General features: G+C 58.3%; 2 protein-coding genes across 4 annotated transcripts; both read right to left on the bottom strand.

Annotated features, from left to right (window-relative positions):
- Window positions 1-265: 265 nt before the first annotated feature.
- Window positions 266-15,993, bottom strand: ITIH4 (inter-alpha-trypsin inhibitor heavy chain 4). Of its 3 annotated transcripts, none has more exons than XM_013052815.2 (23): window positions 15,844-15,993; window positions 14,574-14,731; window positions 12,156-12,260; window positions 11,862-12,024; window positions 11,611-11,721; window positions 11,029-11,154; window positions 10,258-10,374; window positions 9,834-10,002; window positions 9,604-9,729; window positions 9,245-9,426; window positions 8,969-9,154; window positions 6,678-6,817; window positions 6,266-6,420; window positions 5,936-5,962; window positions 5,639-5,692; window positions 5,048-5,176; window positions 4,371-4,517; window positions 4,221-4,247; window positions 4,011-4,148; window positions 2,826-3,000; window positions 1,160-1,314; window positions 931-1,027; window positions 266-493 (listed from the first exon to the last, which is right to left on the bottom strand). In XM_013052815.2, exons 1-23 carry the CDS (start codon window positions 15,925-15,927, stop codon window positions 424-426), a joined length of 2,841 nt encoding a protein of 946 aa, XP_012908269.2. In that variant the 5' UTR covers window positions 15,928-15,993; the 3' UTR covers window positions 266-423. The 3 variants fall into 3 exon arrangements, with proteins under 3 accessions (XP_012908269.2, XP_012908273.2, XP_012908263.2); XM_013052819.2 differs by having other exon boundaries at window positions 4,011-4,139; window positions 14,574-14,734; window positions 15,844-15,983; XM_013052809.2 differs by having other exon boundaries at window positions 14,574-14,734; window positions 15,844-15,980.
- Window positions 15,994-16,629: 636 nt separating this feature from the next.
- MUSTN1 (musculoskeletal, embryonic nuclear protein 1) lies at window positions 16,630-20,424 on the bottom strand. Its single transcript, XM_004738174.3, has 3 exons — window positions 19,995-20,424; window positions 18,706-18,838; window positions 16,630-18,552 (listed from the first exon to the last, which is right to left on the bottom strand). Exons 1-3 carry the CDS (start codon window positions 20,001-20,003, stop codon window positions 18,446-18,448), a joined length of 249 nt encoding a protein of 82 aa, XP_004738231.1. The 5' UTR covers window positions 20,004-20,424; the 3' UTR covers window positions 16,630-18,445.
- Between the last annotated feature and the right edge of the window lie 498 nt (window positions 20,425-20,922).

Genomic DNA, 20,922 nt, shown 5'->3' with positions numbered 1-20,922 from the left:
AGCCAACACAAGAGTGCCTCGTTAGTGTTCGATGTGGTGTTTCATAACTCATTAGCTGTGGATAACGCACAGTGCAGGGCAAGATTTTAAATGAGTAGCTGAATCTCTAAATCGTAGTCCCTCTGCTTGTAAAATGAAGAGACTGCACTGAAAGTTTGCCATGGGGCTGACTGGTCACAGGCCTATGAGGGGCTCATGGTAGAAGATTCTAAGATTCTAAGATTCTAATTCGAATGTGGGATTTAGCCAGAAGCAAGCAGAGATGCTCATTGCCTGGGCTTAAGGCACCGGTCTTTATTTGTAATGAGTCGAAAATATCCTCCCCATCACAGCCCAAGTCCCACAGGCCACCCTCCGGTCACAGGGTGGCAGTCCTCTGCACACCTCCAGGGGGGTTGGGGGGTACGCTTGACCCCTCTATAACTACAGCTCCACGGACCAGCAGGAAATCTCTGTTCCTGGGGACCCCTCTTGGTAATCCAGTTTGAGCAATCTGGGATGGAAAAACGGACAGACAGAAAGACAGATGGTCAGCAAATCTCAGGTGTGATGGGAAGAGACAGAGATAACTAGGGTTAGGAACAGGGAGGGTGAAGAGTCTCAGGGTCCTTAGGACTTCTGCCAGGACCCGCTGACAAGGCCGGTCACCCGAGTGGATGCAGCTGTGTGTGGTCCTCGGGGTCTGGGGCTCTGACACTTCGGGAGGAGTTTCCTACTGCCCCCTACCACCCTCACCCGAGTGATCTCTGGACTAGGGTGTTCTCTGTCATTTTGGGGGTCGCTGAGAGCTGGGTCAGACATATCTAAAGCATCAGCCTTTGCCCTGACTGTCTCTATCTGCCAGGCAAGGACAGAGGAATAGGGGCCCAGCTCCCAGCCTCCTGGCCCCCACCCCTGGCCAGGCTCAGCGGCCTGCTTGCACAGAGTCACCTGGTGGCAGTGTACTCAAGGTCGCCAACTGTCAGTGTTCGCTGGCTGTCATTGGCCGCTGCTGGCGGCCCCCAGACCACGTCCTGGTAAAACTGGCCTGGGATACAAAGGGCGGGTCAGAAAGGAATAAAGACAGAGAGAGAGGCTGGGAGACACACAGAGGGGGAGGGCACTGCCTGTTCACGGCAGAGGTGGCTCCTGAGGGCACCTAGAGCCACAGGCAGCATACCGAGGACCCCGCCAACACGGCTGGAGAAGCGGTCTGTATCCCGCAGAAGAAGCCGGAGCCCTTCCCCAGGGCCGTCCCAGGGTAGCAGGCCGATGGTCACTCTGTCTGGGCTGCTGAGAAGCAGGAGCCCTGCCTTGTCCATGGTCATCTGGAGGCTGTGGGGAAACCCGCGGTCCTGAGCAGTCGGGCTGGGAGTCGGCTGGGGTGCCCCTCTCGTCCTCAGGAATTCCTACTGTGGCCTCGGGGGCCAAGTCCCTTCAGTCTCGCGGGCTTCCCTCTCCTCGTGGTAAACTGGGACTGTTTTATCAGATAAAACATCAGCTCCTTTCCCTCCCTGGTTCTCTTAGATGCGGTTTCTCATAAGTCAGTCTGATGGGATTTCGGCGGGTGTTGGTATATTTACTTAGTCCCTTTCGCTCTTATGGCCAGTGCCACTTTCTTCTGAGGATCAGTGACATTTGGGTCTAGAAGAGCAAGTCCCTTTTTGTTCCAGGTTGTCCTTTTTTTTTTTTTTTTTTTACTTAGGATAATCTTTGAAATTCTTACTTTTTTTGTTTCCTTAGGAATGTTAGATTCTTTTAAGCATGTTGAATAGGGTCCTGCTGTTACTCTGAGTTTATTTTAAACGGAATTACCTTAAACGGACACTGTCTTCGAGGCAACGTACAAAATGTGGTCTGTTTACCCTATGTGTATCTTCTGTACCTCGTGAAAATATGTGGACTTTCCCTCACTGCCCGTGATAGGAATTCTTTATTCTACCCTCTAGCGTGTATGTCCGAGGCACAGAAATGCAGCCATTCTCTGTGCATTTATCAGATAAACAGAAACTAAGATCTCTTACGAAACGGGGCGGTTTTCAGGTGAAGCCCTTGGATTTTCTAGGCACGCACTCAGTTGTCAAGTGGAAACCAGTGTCTGCTGTGGGGCAGGGAGAGGGCAGCGGGCAAGGCTCTCTGTGCCTGGTACAGGCTGGGGGGTGGCAGGGTACGGCTCAGAGAGGGTCAGGCTTCTCTGCCCCACTCCCAGCACCCCCAGAGCTGGAGAGCTGCCTCTGGAAGGCTCTGCGGTGGGACAGCCTCACCCAGAAGAGGTCGCCATCCACTTGCATTAGCCACCAGCAGCCCAGGGTTTGATGGTGGGCCAGGAGCATGCTCAGGATGCCGTTCCTAAACTCCCCTGGGGGACAGTGCTCTCCAGCTCCTTATTATTGTCATTACCTCACCACACGGACGGTACTGCCCTCCACAGCACCCCGTGAGCACCGTGCTGTCTAAGGGACAAAGTGCTCTGGGACCACATCCTCTCACTGGATCTTCTGACTCAGGGCTGGGTGATTATCTCTGATGATGGGTGAGGAAACAGGCTCAGAGCGGGTGAGCAGCCTGCCCAGGGTCACACAGGACTAGCAGCAGAGCTAGCTCCAAACCACACTGTGACCCGTCTGGGACAGTGGCCTGGGTTGGGTATGAGGCCAGCCAAGCCCCAGCCTAGCCGCTCGGTGCCCCCTGGAGCGCTCGGCACCTCTGCTCTTCCTGTGGGCACAGCCTGCTGCAGAAGACTCATGCCCAGCCACCCCCGTCCGCAGGCTGGTGAGCTCAGGTCACCTGTTGACGCTGTCCCCAGCTAACTCATGTGGCCAGAGTGGGACCCAGGCTGGACGTACCCGGGTATCACTGAGAACAGCGTCTCCTTCCACTTGAAGGCAGAGTTTCTTCGATTCCGGGTCACCACCACGTGCTCGGAGAAGGCGTGAACCTGCAGCTCGGGGTTCTTGAAGGTCACCTTGATCCATGAGAACTGGGCCTTTTCTGTCGTGTACTGAGCAGTCACCTCAATCCCTGAGAGAGCCGGGGGCAGAGAGGTCAAGACCATGGCCCCAGCTGGGCACTGGCCTGAGCGGGAGGTACCAGCTGACCTCCCTGCCTCCCTCTCTCCCACACTCCCTCCCACCGGGGGCTGGTTCCCACAGTCTCTCCCCTCATCCCTTGGTTTCAGATGGCTGTGCAAGGACCCTCGAATCCTCAGTGATGGCCAGCTTCAGACGGGCCTTTGAGAAGGGAGATCATGTCAGAAATCCACGAATGTTCGTAAGGCCCCTGGGGCATGCTTGGCCTGACAAGGCGCCATGGCCAAGGGCAAGATGGAAAATGGGTGGTGCCCCCTCTCCTCTGTGAGCAAACAGACTACAGGCCAGGCGGGAGGAGGGGCGGACTGTGTGGGCGTGGGAGGAACAAGGGAGCCGTCTGTGCTAATGGACTCTGGCCGGCTCTGTAGGTGAGTGTAGGGCATCCCCGAGCACTGGGCCTCCTGGTATCCGACCCAACACTCAGTTCAAGCAGTAAGACCGTTCACCGCCTCCACACCCTCCACAGTCCCACCAGCACCCTCTAGCGCTCTGCTTCTGCCTCCCCTTCCTCTGCCTAGTGGACCCCTACTTGTCTGCCAAGGCCTAGTCACTCCTTTATGACCCTGTGTAGCCACCCCTGCCCCTCCACCCCCGCATTCCCGACAGCTCCTGTGCCCTCCTCTGGGTTTGCTTCCATGTCGCTCTGGGCACTGACCCAAGGCCATGGAGCTCATCTGTGCCCAAATCTGTCTCCCCACCCCCGAAGTATGGCAGGGCCTGGGGGGCAAGTCCACATCTCGTCATCCTGGAGTGCCCAGGCCACCCAGACCTGCGTAGGGGTGCTCAGGGGTGTGGCGGTGCCAGGATCTGGGACAGGCCTGCGTGGGACAGGTTGTGTGTGTCTCCACAAGTGGGTTTCCCATCCGTGTCTCTGGGGTAGTATGTCGGGAGGGAGAGGTGTCTGGGCCTCTCTGGGTGGGTGACAGGATGTGCCCCTCTGACCTTGCTCAGGGTCTGAGAGCAGGTTCATCGGCCCCTGAGAGTGCTTGATGTCCACACAGAGACGGTCCACGCTCTGTCCGGGCAGCGTCAGGATGACGGGCGGTGCCTGGATGGGGGCTGGGACGGCAGCTGTGGTTCCTAGAGTAGGTGGAGAAGGCTGGCAGACAAGGACAAGACGGGGGCCAGGCCTGAGGGAGGCTGGCAACTTACCTGGGAGGGAGGTTGTCTTGGGTGGCTCTGAAAGAAGGAAAAGTCTAGGTGTAGGGAGCCCCTTCCCAGAGAATGGGGGGCGGGGGAGGGACAGAGACGTGGGTGTATGTGGCCAGGGCACTCTCTCAACCTCAACAATGGGGAACCCACGTGGCAAGTCTGTAGAGCGACCCGAGGCTTTCCTCTCCCATAGTCTCCCTGTCACAGGGTCAGAAGCTACTGCAGGGACTCTGGCCGGGAAGGTATCTCTGGCTCCTAAATCCACACTCCGGAACGTTCCATCAAGAACGGAGGGGGCTGATGGCGCCAAAGCAGGCATCAGGGCAGGGCCAGCCAGAAACAGAAAGGAAGAGGGCAGTCAGGACTGAGAGCAATCAGCACGCAACCCCCAGCCATCATCACGGCTGCCGGCCCCCTACCCAGCCCCGCAACCCCTGCCGCACCTATGCAGGACTTAGAAGAGCCTTTGCCATGGGATTTGCAAATAGGAGAGCATGCTCTCAGGGAAAATGGAGAGGAGGTCTAGCCTGGCTCAGTGCTGTTTTTGAGTCTAGACCTGGAGATCAGAAACAGCTCAAGGGTCCACTGCTGGCTTTGAAAGGGAGGAAGACTTCCCTTTCTAGAAGGTTCCATCCTGAGCCAGACTCCAGAGTGTAATGAATCCAATTCCGTGAAAATAAAGGACACGTTACATCATGTCATGCCCCACAGCAGCTCTCCCTGGCTTGTGCCCCGCCTTGTCCTATGTGCGTTACCTCTCCAACTTTATGGCCATGTTCAACGATCATCTTGAAATTAGACCCTCGGAAGGTCAGAAAGTGGCTAACCTAACAACCTGTCCGGTAGCAGTGATTCTCCAGCGATATGGTAGTAGAGTGGATAATGATGAGGCACATCAGGAGGTCCTGGTGGTCCGGCTCTCCCTACGTCACTAGGTCTCTTCCCGGTAGTTCCAGCTTTGGAAAAGTTGACGCATGCAACCTTCTCTCAAGCAGTGTCATGGCTCCCCGCAGCCAGGGCTCAGGAGCCCAGGCCAGGAGAGGGATGAGGAAAGGGCAGATGTCCCCCTCCCTCCCCACATTAATCACTCTGGGAGCTAACTCCCGGTGGCCAGGGAAAATTCAGCATGGGAATGATGGACCTTCTTGAGCAACCCCCACCCTGCCCCTGGGATATGAGCCCCCTTCCCCCGCCCCTGACTCAAACCACCTTGTCCTCTATAGCCTCTTGCTTCCATGAGGACAGAGTTTGCATAGATGCCTCCTGATCAGATATCATGACCTGAGTCCCAGCCCCACCAGCCAGCCAAGGGAGCCAGGCAAGTCACGCCCCCAACAACCAGGGCAGAACCCAGTCTGTGGCCTGGGGTCAAGGTCCTGTTAATGTCCCCCACCCCTTCCCCTTTCCTCCTTTGCCACCTGTTATTCTGGACCTTCTGTTTCCCGCAGTACGAAATTTAGAGAGTGGATAACCTGGAAATAAGAGGGACCTGGGTTTGCTTCCTGGTTATACCTTTCGGGGGTCCCTCGCTGACCAGCGTTTGTGTCCCTAAGTGCCCAGGACAGGGCGTGAGTGGCAGACAACGCCCGCTCCTGGCAGCAGGGCTGAGTTGGAGAGGCTCTGGCTGGCAACCTCGTGGGGCTGATGTCTCGGGCTCTGTGTCAGCCAACTGCCCCCCCCCCCCCGACCAGCCTTTGAGGGAATTAGGCCCTTACCTGAGTGGAAGTTCCTGTGTTTGTTTTCTGGATAAAACAAAAAGAGAAAGAAAAGGAACTAATGCTGTTAGGATGTTTTCGACAAGTTTGAAGTGCTTCTGTTTAACCTTGTTTCCCAACCCCAGCACTGAATAGGTGCGGTGAACTCTGGGGTCAGCAGACCTGGCCTCAGCTTTCTCATCTGTGAAATGGGAGCAGTGTCCCGAGGCTCCTGGGAGATTAGGGGTGGCTAGGTCAGGGACTTGGTGGGGACACGGTGGGAAAGGCTCTGGAGAATGCGGAGTCAAAACTGTGTTGCCGGGAAGGCTGGGGTCCTACTCTCACACCTACCGGTTTCCATAGGCTTCTCAGCAACTTCAGACTGTTCTTTGCCTTCAGGTTTGGTGACCACCATGGACGTGAGAGGAGTGACAAAGCAGTAGTGGAGTGACAAGGTCAGAGCGTGGGTCTCGAGGTCCTGCTTCTCAGCATTGGATGCTGAAACCCTGCAGGTGGGGGACATCAGAGGCTTGGCGTGTCCTCCCTGGATGCTGGGTCAGAGTCTCCCTCTCTTCCAGACCCTTCTGGGAGGTTCCACCTGGGAGAGCCTGGAGCTCATCCACAATGCCAACACTGCTTCTCTCTATGCCCGGGAGATACCCCATGCCAGTTGCAGCTGCCCCCCACCGCAGGGGAAACTTGGGAAAGTGCTTGGGCTGTATGTGGTGGCCCCAGAGGGCCCTCGAGGGTACAGGCCACCCACATTTTCTCCAGCAGTTGCTGGATGGTCAGGTATGCCCAGAGTCTCTCCATGAAGCTGTGGAAGATGTACTTGGGGCTCTGGAACTCCTTCTCCTGCTCCGCCACACTGGACTCCGTTTGGAAGGTGATGTTCTGCATGTGCTGGAAAGAGGGGCCCAGCCCAGGCAGGAGGAGTGAGGGCCTTGCCGAGGCCGACACGGCAGGCCCAGAGCCAGGAGCTCAGGTCAGACCGACCCTTCCAGAGAAAGGGAAATGAGAATGGGATCCAAACCCCGGGCCAGGGGGCCAGGGTAGAAACAGCAGCAGAAAGGACGTGCAACTGCAGTGTGGGGGGCAGAAAGGGGCCCCACAGGCACTCCACACTCACCCCAAAGATGGAGACTCTGGGGACCAAGAGAGAAGAGCCTTCTCTGACAGTCAGACGCAGAGTTGAGAAGAGAACTCAGGTGTCACGGCCCTGATAGGCCTCGGGGCCCCCCAACCAGCTGTCCCCTGCCCAAGCTGGTGCCCTCTGCTGGAGCTGGGCACGATGGGATGTGGCAATACCGCGGGTGCCAAGCTCTGGGGGACTGCTGCTTCCTTCCCCAGGGCCGGGCCTCCTGCTGTTGGGCGGCCCTGCCCGCAGTCTGGGAAGTGGGGTCCAGGGACAGAGGAAATCTGCCCTCTCTCACCACTGCTCCAAACAACAGCTGAAGACCGTAACATGGATCAAATCCCACTACCCCTGCTGGGACCACCTTCTCCATCTCACCCACAGCCTCGTTCCCCAAAACTGTGTCACATAGGCCACCTACATGAATTTCGCCCTGTCCACACACACAGCAATTTGTCTGATCGTTTTCCTTAAATGAACTTTAAATAGATGAATACTATTTATCTGGCTTTGTCCCAATCACACCTGCAAAAATCTTAGGTCTGGCATTCAAGTTCTATTTTGCAGGAGACACATTAAAATACATACTCAGGGGTGTCTGGGTGGCTCAGTCATTAAGCGGCTGCCTTCGGCTCAGGTCATGATCCCAGGGTCCTGGGATGGAACCCTGCATTGAGCTCCCTGCTCAGTGGGAAGCCTGCTTCTCCCTTTCCCACTCCCCCTGCTTGTGTTCCCTCTCTTGCTGTGTCTTCTATCAAATAAATAAATAAAATCTTTTAAAAAAATAAAATAAATACACAACTACTGAAAGAAAGACAGGTTTATAAACTCCCCTGAGTCACCCTGAGTTCTGCACTTTGGGAACCCCTGGCCTTCAGGTTATTTTAGCAGCTAACGTGAATGGAGTGTTTAAACTGGGGCCAGACATTAATCCCCACAGCAGCCTTACAAGGTGGGTAGGGTGACCTATTCTGATTTTTACCCCTAAGGAAACTGAGGCACAGGAAGGTTAAATGATCTGCCCCTGGCCTCACCTCTGGGAGGTGGCAGAGCTGGGTTTGAACCCAGACAGGCGGGCCACAGGGCTGGCGATGCCCATCACAATATTTGGCTACTTCCTCCAAGGCAAGGCCCTGTCCCCCCGCCCCGCCTCCCCCATCCCGCTCCCCCACCCCACCCCCTCCGTGTCCCCTAACTCACCCACCTGCTGTTCTTCCCACACAGGCTGCCTGCTTGCCATGCAAGCCCAGAATGTTCCTCTACCATTCCACATCTCTATTGTCTCCTACTCGTCCTTCAGCCTCAGCTGGGCCTCCTTCAGGTAGCTCCCCCTGATTCCCAGATCAGGTTTGGGTTCCCAGGGCTGCTCCCCCGAGTCCTCAAGTTTCTCCTGTTGGCAACCTCCCTACCTGTAGCTCCCTGTTTGTGTGATGATTTCCCTGCACTGCCTTTCCTGGGACGACAGGATCTGTAGGGCCTGGAGGACTTAGCACGGAGCAGATGCTGTTTCTCCCCGTGAAATGAGAAGGCTTCCCGTGGCAGAGGCAGGGAAGGTGGGCAGAGTTGGGGTACCACGTGGGGACCCGGGCTCTTGACCTGGCTACACTGGGGCCCGAGGCAAGTTGCCTGCCCTGTCTGGATCTCAGCCTGCTTGTCTGCAAAATGGGAGCAGTCGCCCCTGCCCGAACGCAACCTCCGAGCGCCGGTGCGAGGGCAGGAGGGCGTGCCAAGCCCCTGGTGCCCTCAGGACCCGCAGCAGCGCAGACGGACTGCTGGGTGTCCCCTCTAAGCAGCTGAGAGCACCGTGGGACTTGCGCAAGGCCGGTGGCTGGAACCCAGCTGGGCTAGGATTGGAAGCCAGTCCCTCTGACTGCCTGCCCCGGCGGCCCTCCCCCTGCAGAGTGGTTGGCCACACTCACCATCTTCCCCTTGACTTTGGCTGACAGCACATCAGGGCTCTGGTCCTTGATCTTCCCAGCCACGACAATCTCAGAGCCTTTGAAGAGCAGTCGGAAGTTGTCCTGTGAGACGTCCTCCACGGCGTTGCTGGGGTACTCGAAGGTCACTGCTGTCAGCAATGGGTTGGCCACTTCCTGGTAGAAGTCCTGCAAGGTGGCGGGGGGCAGTGTCATGAGTGATGGACTGGGCTCGGCCTGCCTCACCCGTGTAGCCCCCGGGGGCCCTCTGGCACCTACCTGGAGCTGCAGGGCAGAGTCCGAGTCCTCATAGATGCGCCGAGCCAGGCCGCCATTGTCTAGAGCCAGCTTCTCCAGGAAGGCATAGCTGACGTCAAAGCCAAAGCCCAGGGAGAAGACGCTGTACTGGCCACCTACAGCTTCCTTCACATTCTTCTGGATCCTTGCAGGGTCGGTCTCCCCTGGACCAGTGGGTGGAGAAGGGGGAGTGAGGAAACAGTGATTTGTTCAAAGATCTTTCTGGAGTCGCAGAGCCAGAGGGGTCTCAGATACGCCCCCCACCCCTGCCTGGGGTTCCACGGCACAGCTGTCCGCGCCCCCAGGGTTGTGTGCCCTGGAGTTGCTGGTGGTGCCCTCACCCATGGTGGGGTCGCCATCGGTGAGCAGGATGATGAGGGAGACACTCCCCTCCGGCAGCAGCTCCTGCTGGTTGGCACTGTCCAATAGCTGCACGGCCATCAGCATCGCGTCATTGATGTTGGTCCCTGGGGGGCACGTACTCTCAGGGTGGCAGCTTCCAGACCAGCTCCCCAGGCTGGGCTTGCTGCGCTAGAAGCCCCCTACGCTGCAGGAGCCCGGAGGTGCTCACCTCCTTGGGCCTGGATTCCGGTCGCGTAGCTCCTGGCCTGGTTCACGTTCTCAGCTGAGGCTGGCACCAGCGAGGGCCTCCACTGGGTTACGTCCCCGCTGAAGCTGACAAGATTGAACTGGTCGTTGGGGCTGAGGTCATCCAGGATCTTGATTAAGGCTTCCCGGGTCTGGGCAGGGGGGTGGGAGACTCAGGAGGGTGTCTGAGTAGGGCCTCTCTGGGGCTCAAGTGTACTTGGGGAACATCCCTGGGCTCCCATGGTCAGTGCTCTAGGGGCAGACCCTGCCCACACTCTGGCCAATCTCAACCCCTGGGTGCCCCCCTACCCAGGAAGATGGAGGAAGGAGAGTGCCTCCTGGACCAGAGCTAATGGTGTGAGGCATGTGTGAGTTTCCAGGGCCATGCCCTGAGTCGGGGGACCCACCTGATGGATCTTCTTGCCCCTCATGGAGCCGCTTTTGTCAATGACGAAGATCACATTCTTGGGTATCGTGGGTAGGCCCTCGGGGGCAAAGTAGTGTACAAAGTAGCCACCCTCGATCTGTGATCACAGTGAAACAAACCCAGGTAAAAAGAGCTTCAGCCTGCCCTGCCCCGGAAGCAGCCTTCTCATCCTAAGCCTTGGGTTCCTCTCTACATGTAGCCCCCTCTCTCTGTGTCCCACTGCTGTCCTCCCCAAGTCTTCACCATCTTCGACGGCTCAGTCTAGCCCCTCCCTTACCTCCCCTGCTCACACATGGCCCACTACAACTGTACTCCCACCTCATCACCTATTTGTTTTAGTATTTGAGGCAATTTACCTTAAAAAGTTTAGACATAATTACCCTGAAATCCATCAAAAGAGTAAAGACTTTAAAACAAGGTCCAATAAAGATGAAAAGGGAAAGCACAATGATGCCAGAGACTTGTGAGAAAGAAGCTACTGCCATTGAGTATAAAACTGAACTGTGAGCCTCCTGGCGGGCAAGGCAATAAGGGAAATCCTGCAGGGCATCTCTCTAGCAGAGGTGAAACTTTTGTGCCTTCAAAAGAAAACTATTTCAGGGATAGCATAATAAAATTACTTGTTTTCAGTCTGTTCTGCCACTGGTTCACCCTGATAAGTAGGGGCAGTTATTCTGCCTTTCTCTCTAGAGCATGCAAGCTCAGGCCCTTTTCTGGTTGTCCTACTCTCACCTTAAATCTCACCACACACCTGAATGGAGCCCCCGGAGACGGTCCTGTTCACATCGTAGCGGACAATGAAGTTGCCATTCAGGACTGTGTCCTGCTGCCCTGATGACTTTTGCTGGGAGAGTGTAGGCTTGAATTGGATATGAGCCTGGGGAGGGAGAGGCTGGAGTTGGGAAGATCCTCATGGTCACCCACACCCCCTCTGAAGCAAGAATTCTATGATGCTGTCTTGGACCACAGTCCAGCAAACATTCTCTGAGGCCAAGCTGTTGGAGAGACTGCCTCCATACAGAGAAGTGGGAGCCATGTGAGCAGAGGCTGGGCTCAGGTTGTGCAGGATCCAGCTGTTGGCCCTTCCCTGCTGTGGGGGCCTCACTCTGGCTCCTCCCCATGGCCTTCTCCCCCATCTCGGACTTCACACCAGCACACAGCAGCCTTCTCTAGGCCTTGTCCTCCACCTCTGCCTAGTGGCAGTATGGACACAGATCTCCAAAGTCCCTCCAGATCAGAGTTTGTCCACTTGTCCTGCTCTTTGGACACACCCATAAGGCTGGCCTGACAACAGGTCCCTGGGACCCTTGCCTGCCGATTGTGGCAGGCCCACCTTGGTCTTGTTCTGTGAGACGGTGAGGGCGTCTACCAGTTCGTTGGTCATGAAGGTGCTCTCTGTCTCCAGAAAGCTGATACCTTGAGGCTCGAAGATATGAATGTCCATCTGGAGGCAAGAAGTGGGGGTCACTGGGTCAGTGGGGAGTTGGGGCTGGGCCTCACAGGACACAGAGGGGAAGGATGGGCTGCCCTCACCAGAGCACGTGTCTTCTTAGAGGCCCCCCTGGGAGCAGGCAGTGCCAGTACCTGCAGGTGCTTGACCAGCTGCTGAGGCTGGACTTTCAGCAGCAGCTCATACGCTCCCAGTTGCCGCTTGAGCAGCTCCTCATACACCAGCTCGAAGGTGACCTTGGCAGAGGGAGCCACACTGACCGACACCTGGAACTGCTCTGTCTTTCTTCCGGTGGCCCTGCGGGAGGAGAGCATCATGTCTGCCCCTCCAGGCCAGGCAGGGGGCTGGAGAGGGTGTACAGGGCTAAAGGCAGGGGTAGCCTCTGTGCCAACCCCCTGGGGTCCCTCCTGCCACCATCGTTGGCTCACTTGAGGAGGCCAGCACTCTCTCCCCTGGCCACGGCCGCGCTGTACTGCTCCTGGGCTGCAGCCTTCTCCTTGATATTCCCTGGGTAGGTCACACCTTCGATGATCCTGGGGCAAAACAATGGGAATCATGGAGGGCCTGACAGGAGATGCCCACTCCAATCCCACCTCCTCCAGGGAGCCTCTCTGGACTCCGCGTGCCTCATAACAGATTGAGCTTTGTCTTTGCCTGAGCCTACCCGTTTGTCTTTCTTTCTTTCTTTCAAAGATTTATTTATTTATTTGGCACAGAGAAAGAGAGAGAGCACAGCAGAGGCAAACGGAGAAGGAGGCCCCCCTCTGAGCAGGGAGCCAGCCTCAGGACTCGATCCCAGGACCCCGGGCATATGACCTGGGCCGAAGGTAGGCGCTTAACCGACTGAGCCACCCAGGCGCCCAGCCCACCCATTCATTATGTACTTATTGTATACAAGAGTCTGTGCAGGGACCCGGATGAGGGTGGCAGGCCTCTGCAAGCTATCAGGCTTGTCCTGTTGGTACACATGCATTTACTGAACAGACCTCGGAGGAGGTTGTAGAGGAGGCGGGATGGAGGTAAATAAATCCTGGCCTCCACCCTTGCAGTCTGGCCCCACGTTCCGGCTTGCCTGGTCTACCTCACAGCCTGCTCCCAGAGGAACTGGTCGGTCACCAGCAAGCACTTTATGGGGTGCACGTGTGCCCAGCCTTGTGAGCGGCTGTGTGGGGCAGGCGGAGGAGGCAGGGGGTGCCGGGCTCCCAGCCCAGTGGGAAACGCAGGTCTGAAAGGCTCTGCTCCCTCTCCCATGCAGCTGTCCCCTGCACAGAGGATGGCCTCTGGGGAAGTAGGTTTTTGACAATTGGTGGATGAGACCCCCAGGGGTGTGGATACAATCCTCATGGCTGTTCCTTGGGACTAGAAAGACCTGCCAGGGCTTTTCCTCTGGAAGGAGAACGGCTCCAGACTGTCCTGGTGAGGTGAGCTGGGGTGTGTCCGCAAACCTTTGCCTGCCCCACCTGGGGTCGTGTGAAAGAGTAAGAGCATGCAGGGACGGGCAGGGCGCCTGTCACCAGGGCATTAGGACCCAGTGTCTCTCCTCCCCACCTTCCTGACCTTCCTGGTCATAATTTAACTCTGGGCCAGGGCTGCTGAGTGGGCCACAGGGCTCCTCCTCCCAGATGCCCAGCTGGGACTCCCCCCCAGGTCAGAGCACAGGACATCTTGCCCCCTGCTTCCCCATCTGCTGCAGCAACACCATCTGGACCCAGAGGGGGGTGCCAGCCCAGGGCTCTCAGCATAGGCCCTGTACCCGGAAGCCGGTCACCTGCTGGCCTTGGCCCTCCAGTGGGAAGCTGGGAGTACCCAGCTGCGCTCCCACTGCAGGCCTGGCTCCAGGGTCAGGAGAAGCAAGGGCTGCTGACAGGGTGGCAGGGAGTGAGGGAGAAGCCGACCGCAGGGACCCAGGCCCCACTGCAGCTTTTCAGAGGTCTCAGGGTAGTTTGGGAACCCCCGGCTGGGAGAAGCTTGCTCACGGCACCATTCAGCGCCCTTCCTGAGTTTCTGGGATCAGCGTCTCTCTGGCCGGCCTTCAATCCCTGCCTCTCCTGTGAGGCTGGGGACAGACGGGGAGGGTTCTCCTGCACTCAGCAAACATTGCAAAAGAGTCGGGAAGGGTGGGGGAGGGTGGTAGAGGACAAGGTGAGGGTCAGCCCTGAGCCACAGAGTCCACAGAAACTCCACGGGCTCCCTATTTCGGCCTCTGGCCCAGAGGAGACACACCCTCTGCAGGGTCCCCGGTGGGAGGGTGGGAATGAGCCCTGGCTTAGAACTTCCTGTGACAGAGATCCCCCTCCTCGAGGCACTGCCCCACCGTGGGGCCGCTCAGGAGTTAGGACGTTGTCTTCTGAGCTGGACTCTGTCTTTGGTGACTCCCTCCTGCCTGGGCCTGGCCTCAGGATGCTCCAGCTCTGCACGCTTCAGAGGCAAACACACCAAGAAGCTGTGGTGCTCCATCCGTCAACGGGGCAGGTGGGTGGGAAGCATCAGTGGAAAGATGGATGACGGCATGGATGACGGGAGGCAGGAAGGTGAGGGAGAGAGGGATGCCGGGGGCGGGGGGGAAGGATGAAGGGAGAGAGCAAGGGAGGCGGGACGGACGGCAGGAGGGACGGCTGGAGGACCGAGGGATGGACCATCTCTGAGAACGCACGGAGTTCCTGGGTTAAGCCTCTGGCTCCTCGTATTGCCTACACGCAGAGCACACACGCCTGAGGCGTCCGCCCTGGCTCATCTCACATCAGGAAGAGGGTCCCTCTTCCTGACAGGGTGTCACCAGGGAAGATGGCGACATCACGCTGGGTTGGGGAGGGTGGCAGGGAGGAGGGCGGGGGAGGGGCACCTACATGGAGAAGTTGGTGATGAAGGCTCTCTTGGGCAGCTCCACCTGGAATGTGGCCTCCTGCGCGGTCTCGGCCCTGTTGACCACCCTGCTGGTGACGACTGTGTGGGCAAATCTGGACGAGACCTTGGAGTCCACGGTGAGGCTGTAGACTTCGATGTCCTGCTGGACCCGCGGAGGGGAGGGGTGGGATGCTTTCTACGCCACTCCAGCTTGAGACAGCACTCGTGGAGGGGGCCCTGCCCTTGGTCCCCAACCCCGACTGAACCACTGGCCACGCCCCTGGCCAAACCCCAGGAGGCATTGCACAGGTGAACACCGGTCTCATGGCAGAGGGAGCTGTGTGCCCTGCCCCTCCCCCTTCAGGGCTGTGTTGCTGGAGCCTGAGCCCCAGTGTGTCTGGGAGGTGACTCTCACTTCCTCCTCGGGGAGGGGACCCTAGCGGGGGTCAGGCAGCTTCACATTTGATCTTAGCTCTGCCCGTGAAAGGGTAATGAACAAGTTCTGTGATTTCTGGTGACCTCAGCCTCCATGGAAACTGGGAAACGCAGCTCTTGCCTGTCTCCCACCCGGTGCTCATAGGAGCTGGGAGAACTTGGAGGAGATGAGGACCCAGTCTCTAACCACTAGGAGCCTTCCTCTTTGCCCCCTTCACCCTGCAGCCCTGGACCCTCCCTAGGCCCACACTCTTCCCTTCCAGGTCTGCAGTTCCCCAGAAAGGACCTGGGCACACCTGCGATCTTGCACACCTGCTCTCTGCACATGGCGTGTTCAGGTGCATGCGTGGCTTAGCACCGAGGCGCGTGACTGGCTGGGTGGCTTGTGGGGTGTCTGCTCGGTGGCAGGCCCTGTACGGAGTTCTTTCTGGATATTACAGGTCTGATCTTCACAACAAAGCTCTGAATAGCTTTATCTTTTTACCATTTTACAGATGAGGAAACAGACACAGAGAGCATAAATAACTCCTCGCGGCCACTCAGCCAGGGAGAGGGAGAGCGGGGCTCATGAAGCCCGTTCTCACCCACCGCGCGCACTGCCCCAGCAGTAGCTCGCTGGGCTGCAGCGCCTCCTTGCAAAGTGGAAATAGGGTCTCCCTGCTGTTCAATGGGAGAGCAGCCATACAGCCCTAGGTTAGTGCCTGATAGATGGTCGGCCCCACATCTTTGCGCACACCCTGATCCACGCTCCCTTGTCCACACATGCTTGCACCCACGGAGGCTCTCCTTGTTCATCAGCCCACAGCACTCGCGCTCGGGCACCCAGACACCCATTACCTTTTTGGCGGTGGTCGTGCAGAGGGCAGCCAGCAGCGAGAGCAGCACCAGTGCGATGCCACGGGTACAGCCCGAAGTCTTCATTTTGGCTCTGGTGCCTGGCAGGTGGCTTCTGAACTTGAGAGGATGTGGGGAGTGAATTAGTAATGTGCTTGCTGTCCCGCCCCTCCGGGGGCGGCTTCTGGGAAGTTGGGATCTCCAAGCCAAAAACGGCGGTAGCCTCAGCTAAGCAAACTGACTGTCCCGTGGACCTTGGCTGGGGACCGGAACCCATACCGAGGAGAGGCAGGCTCAGGTGGGAACTGGGTATGGCACTCCTTCTGAAAGATCCAGAATCATCCCAGGCCACTACCAAACCCTTGCACCAACCTTTCACCAGCAGGCTTCCTAGATCTGGGAGATACAACAATGAACCAGCCTGCTCTCCATATGCCCAGCCCGGGAGAAAAGGATGGGCCAGATCGGGGGGCTAGGGAATGGCTCCCCAGAGGAAGGCAGCCTGGAGGTCAGCTCCGTGTGACTGGGTGGTGCGGGGGCCCTTAAGGCACTGAGAAGGCATTAGGGTGTCTGACCGGGGGCAAGATCTGCTGGGGTCAGGGCAGGACGGAGACCCCTCGTTTCTGGGGTGAGAGGGGCTGGGCCCAGGAGTCCCCTTCTCTGCCCTTAGGTCCCAGGCTGCTGTTGGGCCCCATTAATCTACCTAGGGCTCTTGGATCAACTCTAGCAAGGCCCTCAGAATGAGCCCCACACTTTACCAATATAAACCAAGAGCCATAAATACTCCTGCACTTTGTGGCCCAGAGGTCTCCCTCCAGGGAATTTATTGAGAGGAAAGCAAGGAACAGACCCCTCGCGGGGCGCCCGTGGGGGTCAGTCATGCCAAGGGAGCCCACAGGTCACAGCTTGCGTGAGAATGTTGAGCCATCCGCACACCCAGGCGGTGCTGCTGTCCTGAGCCCAGACCCGTGGGAGTGTACCGGAGGGCCTGGGGTAGGATTACCGGTAACTTTTCTCAATTATCCTTTAATAAACTTGAAATGCTTTTGTAACGAATAGCAATGAAGTGAATAAATGTTGAGTGTCGGGATACAGCTGGTGCTGGTGTCCCTGGCGGTTCTGGGAAAGCCCAGCTCCTGGGTCTGGCCACGGGTCAGGCCGGTTGCTTCAGCAGTACGGCCAGGTGCCAAACCCTGGGTTGGGGGAGGAGGACGGCTTGGTGACACTGGTTGGGGTGCGGGGGTGGGGTGGAGTGGAGCAGCCATGCTCGGGCCCACACAAGGTTCTGAGGTGGTGACCGGCCTCCAGGGGGTCCCCTCGACCAGGGCCGGCAGCATCCAGCCCTGGGGAAAGGGCAGTAGGGACTCCAGCGCTGTCTCAGGCTGCTTCCCCTTCCTTAGCACAACTGCAGGCTCTCTGTGCACATCTGTGCTGCTGGCCCTTTGGCTCTAAATATGGCTGGGGTCGTACAGGGCTTCACACCCCTCTGGCAATCTGCAAGGAGCCTCCCCAAGGAGCACAGTGGGCAGGCCCAGGCCCTGTCTCCCAGGAGGTCTGCTCCTTGGGGCACACAGCACAGGCACAGCCTAGAAACAGCTATTTAAGGAGGCTGGGCTGGCTGGGAACGTGGGAAAGGCTCCGAGCAGCCAGCCGGACCTGCCCAGGGGACCGGCCGGCTTCCCTGCAGGCAGCAGCCTGGAGTCAGGTACCACAAGGCCTGGCTCTGCCGGTCCAGCCCGGGGCCGCCCATGGTTTTGCCATCATGAGGATGGGCCTCAGCAGTCCTCGGATCTGACAGCTCTGTGCACACAGGGGACACTGAGGCCTTGTGAGCCAAGGGCCTGGAATTCCCGTGTTGTAGGCAGAGCTGTGGGAGTGGCAATGCGGAGGCTCACCCCGAGTGTGGGAGAATAGCTCAGGAGGTGGACGGCCACTGGCCAGAGAGGGGCCTCAATCTGGCTTTGCCTTTGAGGGGTGTGAGCTGGCAAAGGGGTGCCGGGGGAAGGGACTTTGAGGTCCCTGGCCCAGCAGAGCCTTGGAGTCCCTGGAAGTATCTCGATGGTTTCTGTGGAAGGCAGGGGGAGGGGTAAGCCTTAGGCCCCCGCCAGCTTCATTCACTCCAAGCAGTGTTCCTGTGGTCCTTGTCAGACAGGAGGGGAAGCCGAGGCTCAGAAAGGGAGAGGCTGGTTTGAAGTCACACGGGAGCTCAACACCAGGTCTCCACTCCAAGGCTTTTTCTGGTGAGTGGCAGTAGCCATAGTAGCACCTGCCTTATCCTCTGGAACCCCCCAAAAGCCCCCAAAAGCCCACGAAGGGTAGAGAACATGCCCTCCACCCTACCCCGCCTGACCCTCCCCTACACTTGGTGGCCGTGGCCAGTGACCAACTAGCAGCCTCCAAATGCCGGGACCACGTGGGCATGCGCTTTATTGGTGCTCCCTGGGCACTGGTGCAGAGTCCCTGGGCCGAGGGGTCAGGGCTGTGAGGGGCAGGTGGCCATCCCACGGGCAGCAGGTGAGAAGGAACATTCTGGCATAAAAAAAGTTTTGGGGAAATTCTCCTGTGTCTGGGAGTTGGCAGCAGTGAGAGGAATGGTGCACATGTCTTAGCCAAAGACACTCTTGGCAGGTCCGGCTTTGGGCTTCTCGAAGACGGTCTCGGTGCCGGTTCGGCTGCCACTGAACACGGACGGGGCGGTGGAGCCGGCTAGTTCTGTGGGGAGGGATGAGGAGGTGTGGGAGGGACATTCGTGGGGGGGGTGCCCCCCTGAGTTCAGGAAACGACCCTGGGACCCCTCACCCCATCCCTCCCCTCCACTGACAGCCATCCCTGCCCCCCACCCCCATGGCCCGGGAGGACACTCACCACACTCCCGCATGACCTGGTAGGTCTTGGACTTGATCTCCTGGTTCTTGGCTAGGTTCCCACGGGCCCCCTTCAGATCTTCCTCCTTCACCGGGGGGCGCTTCTTCTTGATGGGGGCCTCCTGTGCACCAGCCTTGGAGAAGCCAGAGTCTTACAGCCCCAGGCCTAGAGGCTGAAAGCCCCTTCCCACCTCTGTGCCTTGGTCCTGAGATGCCTCTTCACTGGTCACCGAGCTTAAGCCAGTTGAAGGCTCCAGTCCTCCTCCTGCAGGCAGCCTTCCCAGCTGTACTCCACCCCCACCCCAAGTGCGTCCTTCTCCCACAGACTGGGAGTTTGAGGACTGTGGGTGCTGTGGCCTTCACACTGTCCGTCTGCCCGGACAGGGGCTCAGGCCTGGACACAAAGGGCAAATGGGAAAGGCACTGGTTTTCAGGTGGAGTTTCAAGGGGTGAATTCTAAGACTGGCTCACTGGGTGCAAGGGCTCCCTTAGGGACTGCCTTTCTCGCCCCCTAACTACCTGCCTTTACCTCGAGAGTTTTGAGGGTGCGAATAGAGGATCAGATGCCCATGAGGTCAGTCTGACATGAGTCCCTACCCATGGAGCAGGCAGCAAGAAGGACCCTCCACTTAGCCTGCCACTCCGTCCCTCCGGTACTAGGGATATTCAGACTGTGCTGATCCCGTCAGCCCCAGGCGCCCACAAGGCTGACACCTCACTCCTTTCTAAGCCCTGGGGACAGGTGCAGGGAATCCCTGGTCCCTGAGTCTGGGCTGGGCTCCTGGGGCAACACGCTGTCCCCACCACCCCCAACTCCGCTCCCCACCCCCGTGCAGAGATCGGTCCTACTGGGGAGAGGCCCGGACAGAATTGTGTGCCTACAGATCCAGCGTCATGTGTATGCGCGCGCGCGCACACACACACACACACACACACACACACACACACACACACACACGGCTACGAACGAGTCATACAGTCAGCTTCTTCACACACAAAAGCATACACAGAGACTTGAAGTATCCTACGTGTTGTCTCTATGCTCCGGGCCAACCAGGCAATACCACCGAACCTGAGATAAACAGGGGTTTGTCAGCAAACTGGGGGTGGGGGTGTCAGCAAACTGGGGTCCGGGGTTGCCCTCGCTGGGCCTTGGCCTTTCAGGGGCTGCGGAGATTCTTGTTTATGCCTGGGTTCAGCTCAGGACACATCTGTCAGAGATGACAGTGTCCAGGTTCCCAGCCCTGCCCCTGCCTGGACACCAGCACAGCCTGTGCCGGGCCCTCCTACCTGGGACATGGTGCGTCCTGTGCGAGAGCTGCTGCAAAGGTGCTCAGCCGGCAGAGGCAGAAACCGCTGGAAGGTGGGAGCTGCGCCAGCCCTCTGGGGCTTATATATAGTCCCCGGGCCTGTCCCGGAAAGCCACTCCCCTCCTCAATGGGCTTCCCGATGATTCAGGTCCACGCAGCCTCTAGCTTCAGAGTTTATTCTTGGAGATGAGAGGGGCTGGCTGAGCACTGCTGCCTGGGGGCTGCGGCCCTGGTGAGAGCAGGTGGCTGGGGAGACCCTGTGCCCTTGGGAACAGCTGCTCTACGCCGGCAGGAGGGGCCGGGCCTGGCAGCGAGCGACAGGGGTATCGATGAACCCAGATCTCGGAACGTGTAAGCCGTCCGCCTGGGACCATCCATCCCCATGCACTGGGCGTCCCCAAGGGAAGTGAGGGCCCTGCGCCAGGCTGGGCCACTCTGAGCTTGTTTTTCCTTCTCTTCCACCCCTCCCTGGATTCCAGAGGGGGGAGACTTGCCATCCCTGGCCAGCAGGGCAGAAGCGTCCCGTGTCTGACAGGCAGGAGCGTGTGCTCTTGGCATGCACAGCCCCCCATGGTTCATGGGGGAGCAGCTGTGGCTGAGGGAAGCCTCGGGAGCTGCTCCGTCTGTTCCTGTCCTCTGTCTGGCTCCCAGGGTAGGGGGCAAGCACCCAGGAAGGACCAGGAACAAATCCGTTTTCTGGTCAGGAAACTGGTGAGCGCAGGCAAAAAGGACACAGAGCCTGACTGTATGAGGTCACCCAAAGGTGCCCGGCCTGAGGACATTCAGGTTGCTGAAAGAGGGCGGGTGACATCTGAGCCTATTCCAGGCTCTGAGCTATGGAGAGAGGGATGAGTCCATGGTGTCCCCTGACGGTCACTTGGCTGCCAGTTCCTCATTGCCCATCCTTG

Source organism: Mustela putorius, unplaced genomic scaffold, assembly GCF_011764305.1.
Source record: "Mustela putorius furo isolate JIRA1106 unplaced genomic scaffold, ASM1176430v1.1 tig00000095_pilon_pilon_pilon, whole genome shotgun sequence".
Classification (NCBI taxonomy): Eukaryota; Metazoa; Chordata; class Mammalia; order Carnivora; family Mustelidae; genus Mustela; species Mustela putorius.
The sequence above is the reverse complement of the archived record's forward strand: the minus strand, read 5'-3'. Positions and strand labels throughout refer to the sequence as shown.

What these genes read in the sequence shown, in the direction of transcription:
- ITIH4 (XM_013052809.2), bottom strand. Translation starts at nt 15,927, where the DNA reads ATGAAGACTTCGGGCTGTACCCGTGGCATCGCACTGGTGCTGCTCTCG. An exon ending in GGGGCAAGAAGATCCATCAG is followed by an intron (nt 10,003 to 10,257) that starts GTGGGTCCCCCG and finishes CCCCCTGCCCAG; the next exon opens with ACCCGGGAAGCCTTAATCAA. An exon ending in CGGAATCCAGGCCCAAGGAG is followed by an intron (nt 9,730 to 9,833) that starts GTGAGCACCTCC and finishes CGTGCCCCCCAG; the next exon opens with GGACCAACATCAATGACGCG.
- MUSTN1 (XM_004738174.3), bottom strand. An exon ending in CCAGGTCATGCGGGAGTGTG is followed by an intron (nt 18,553 to 18,705) that starts GTGAGTGTCCTC and finishes CCCTCCCCACAG; the next exon opens with AACTAGCCGGCTCCACCGCC.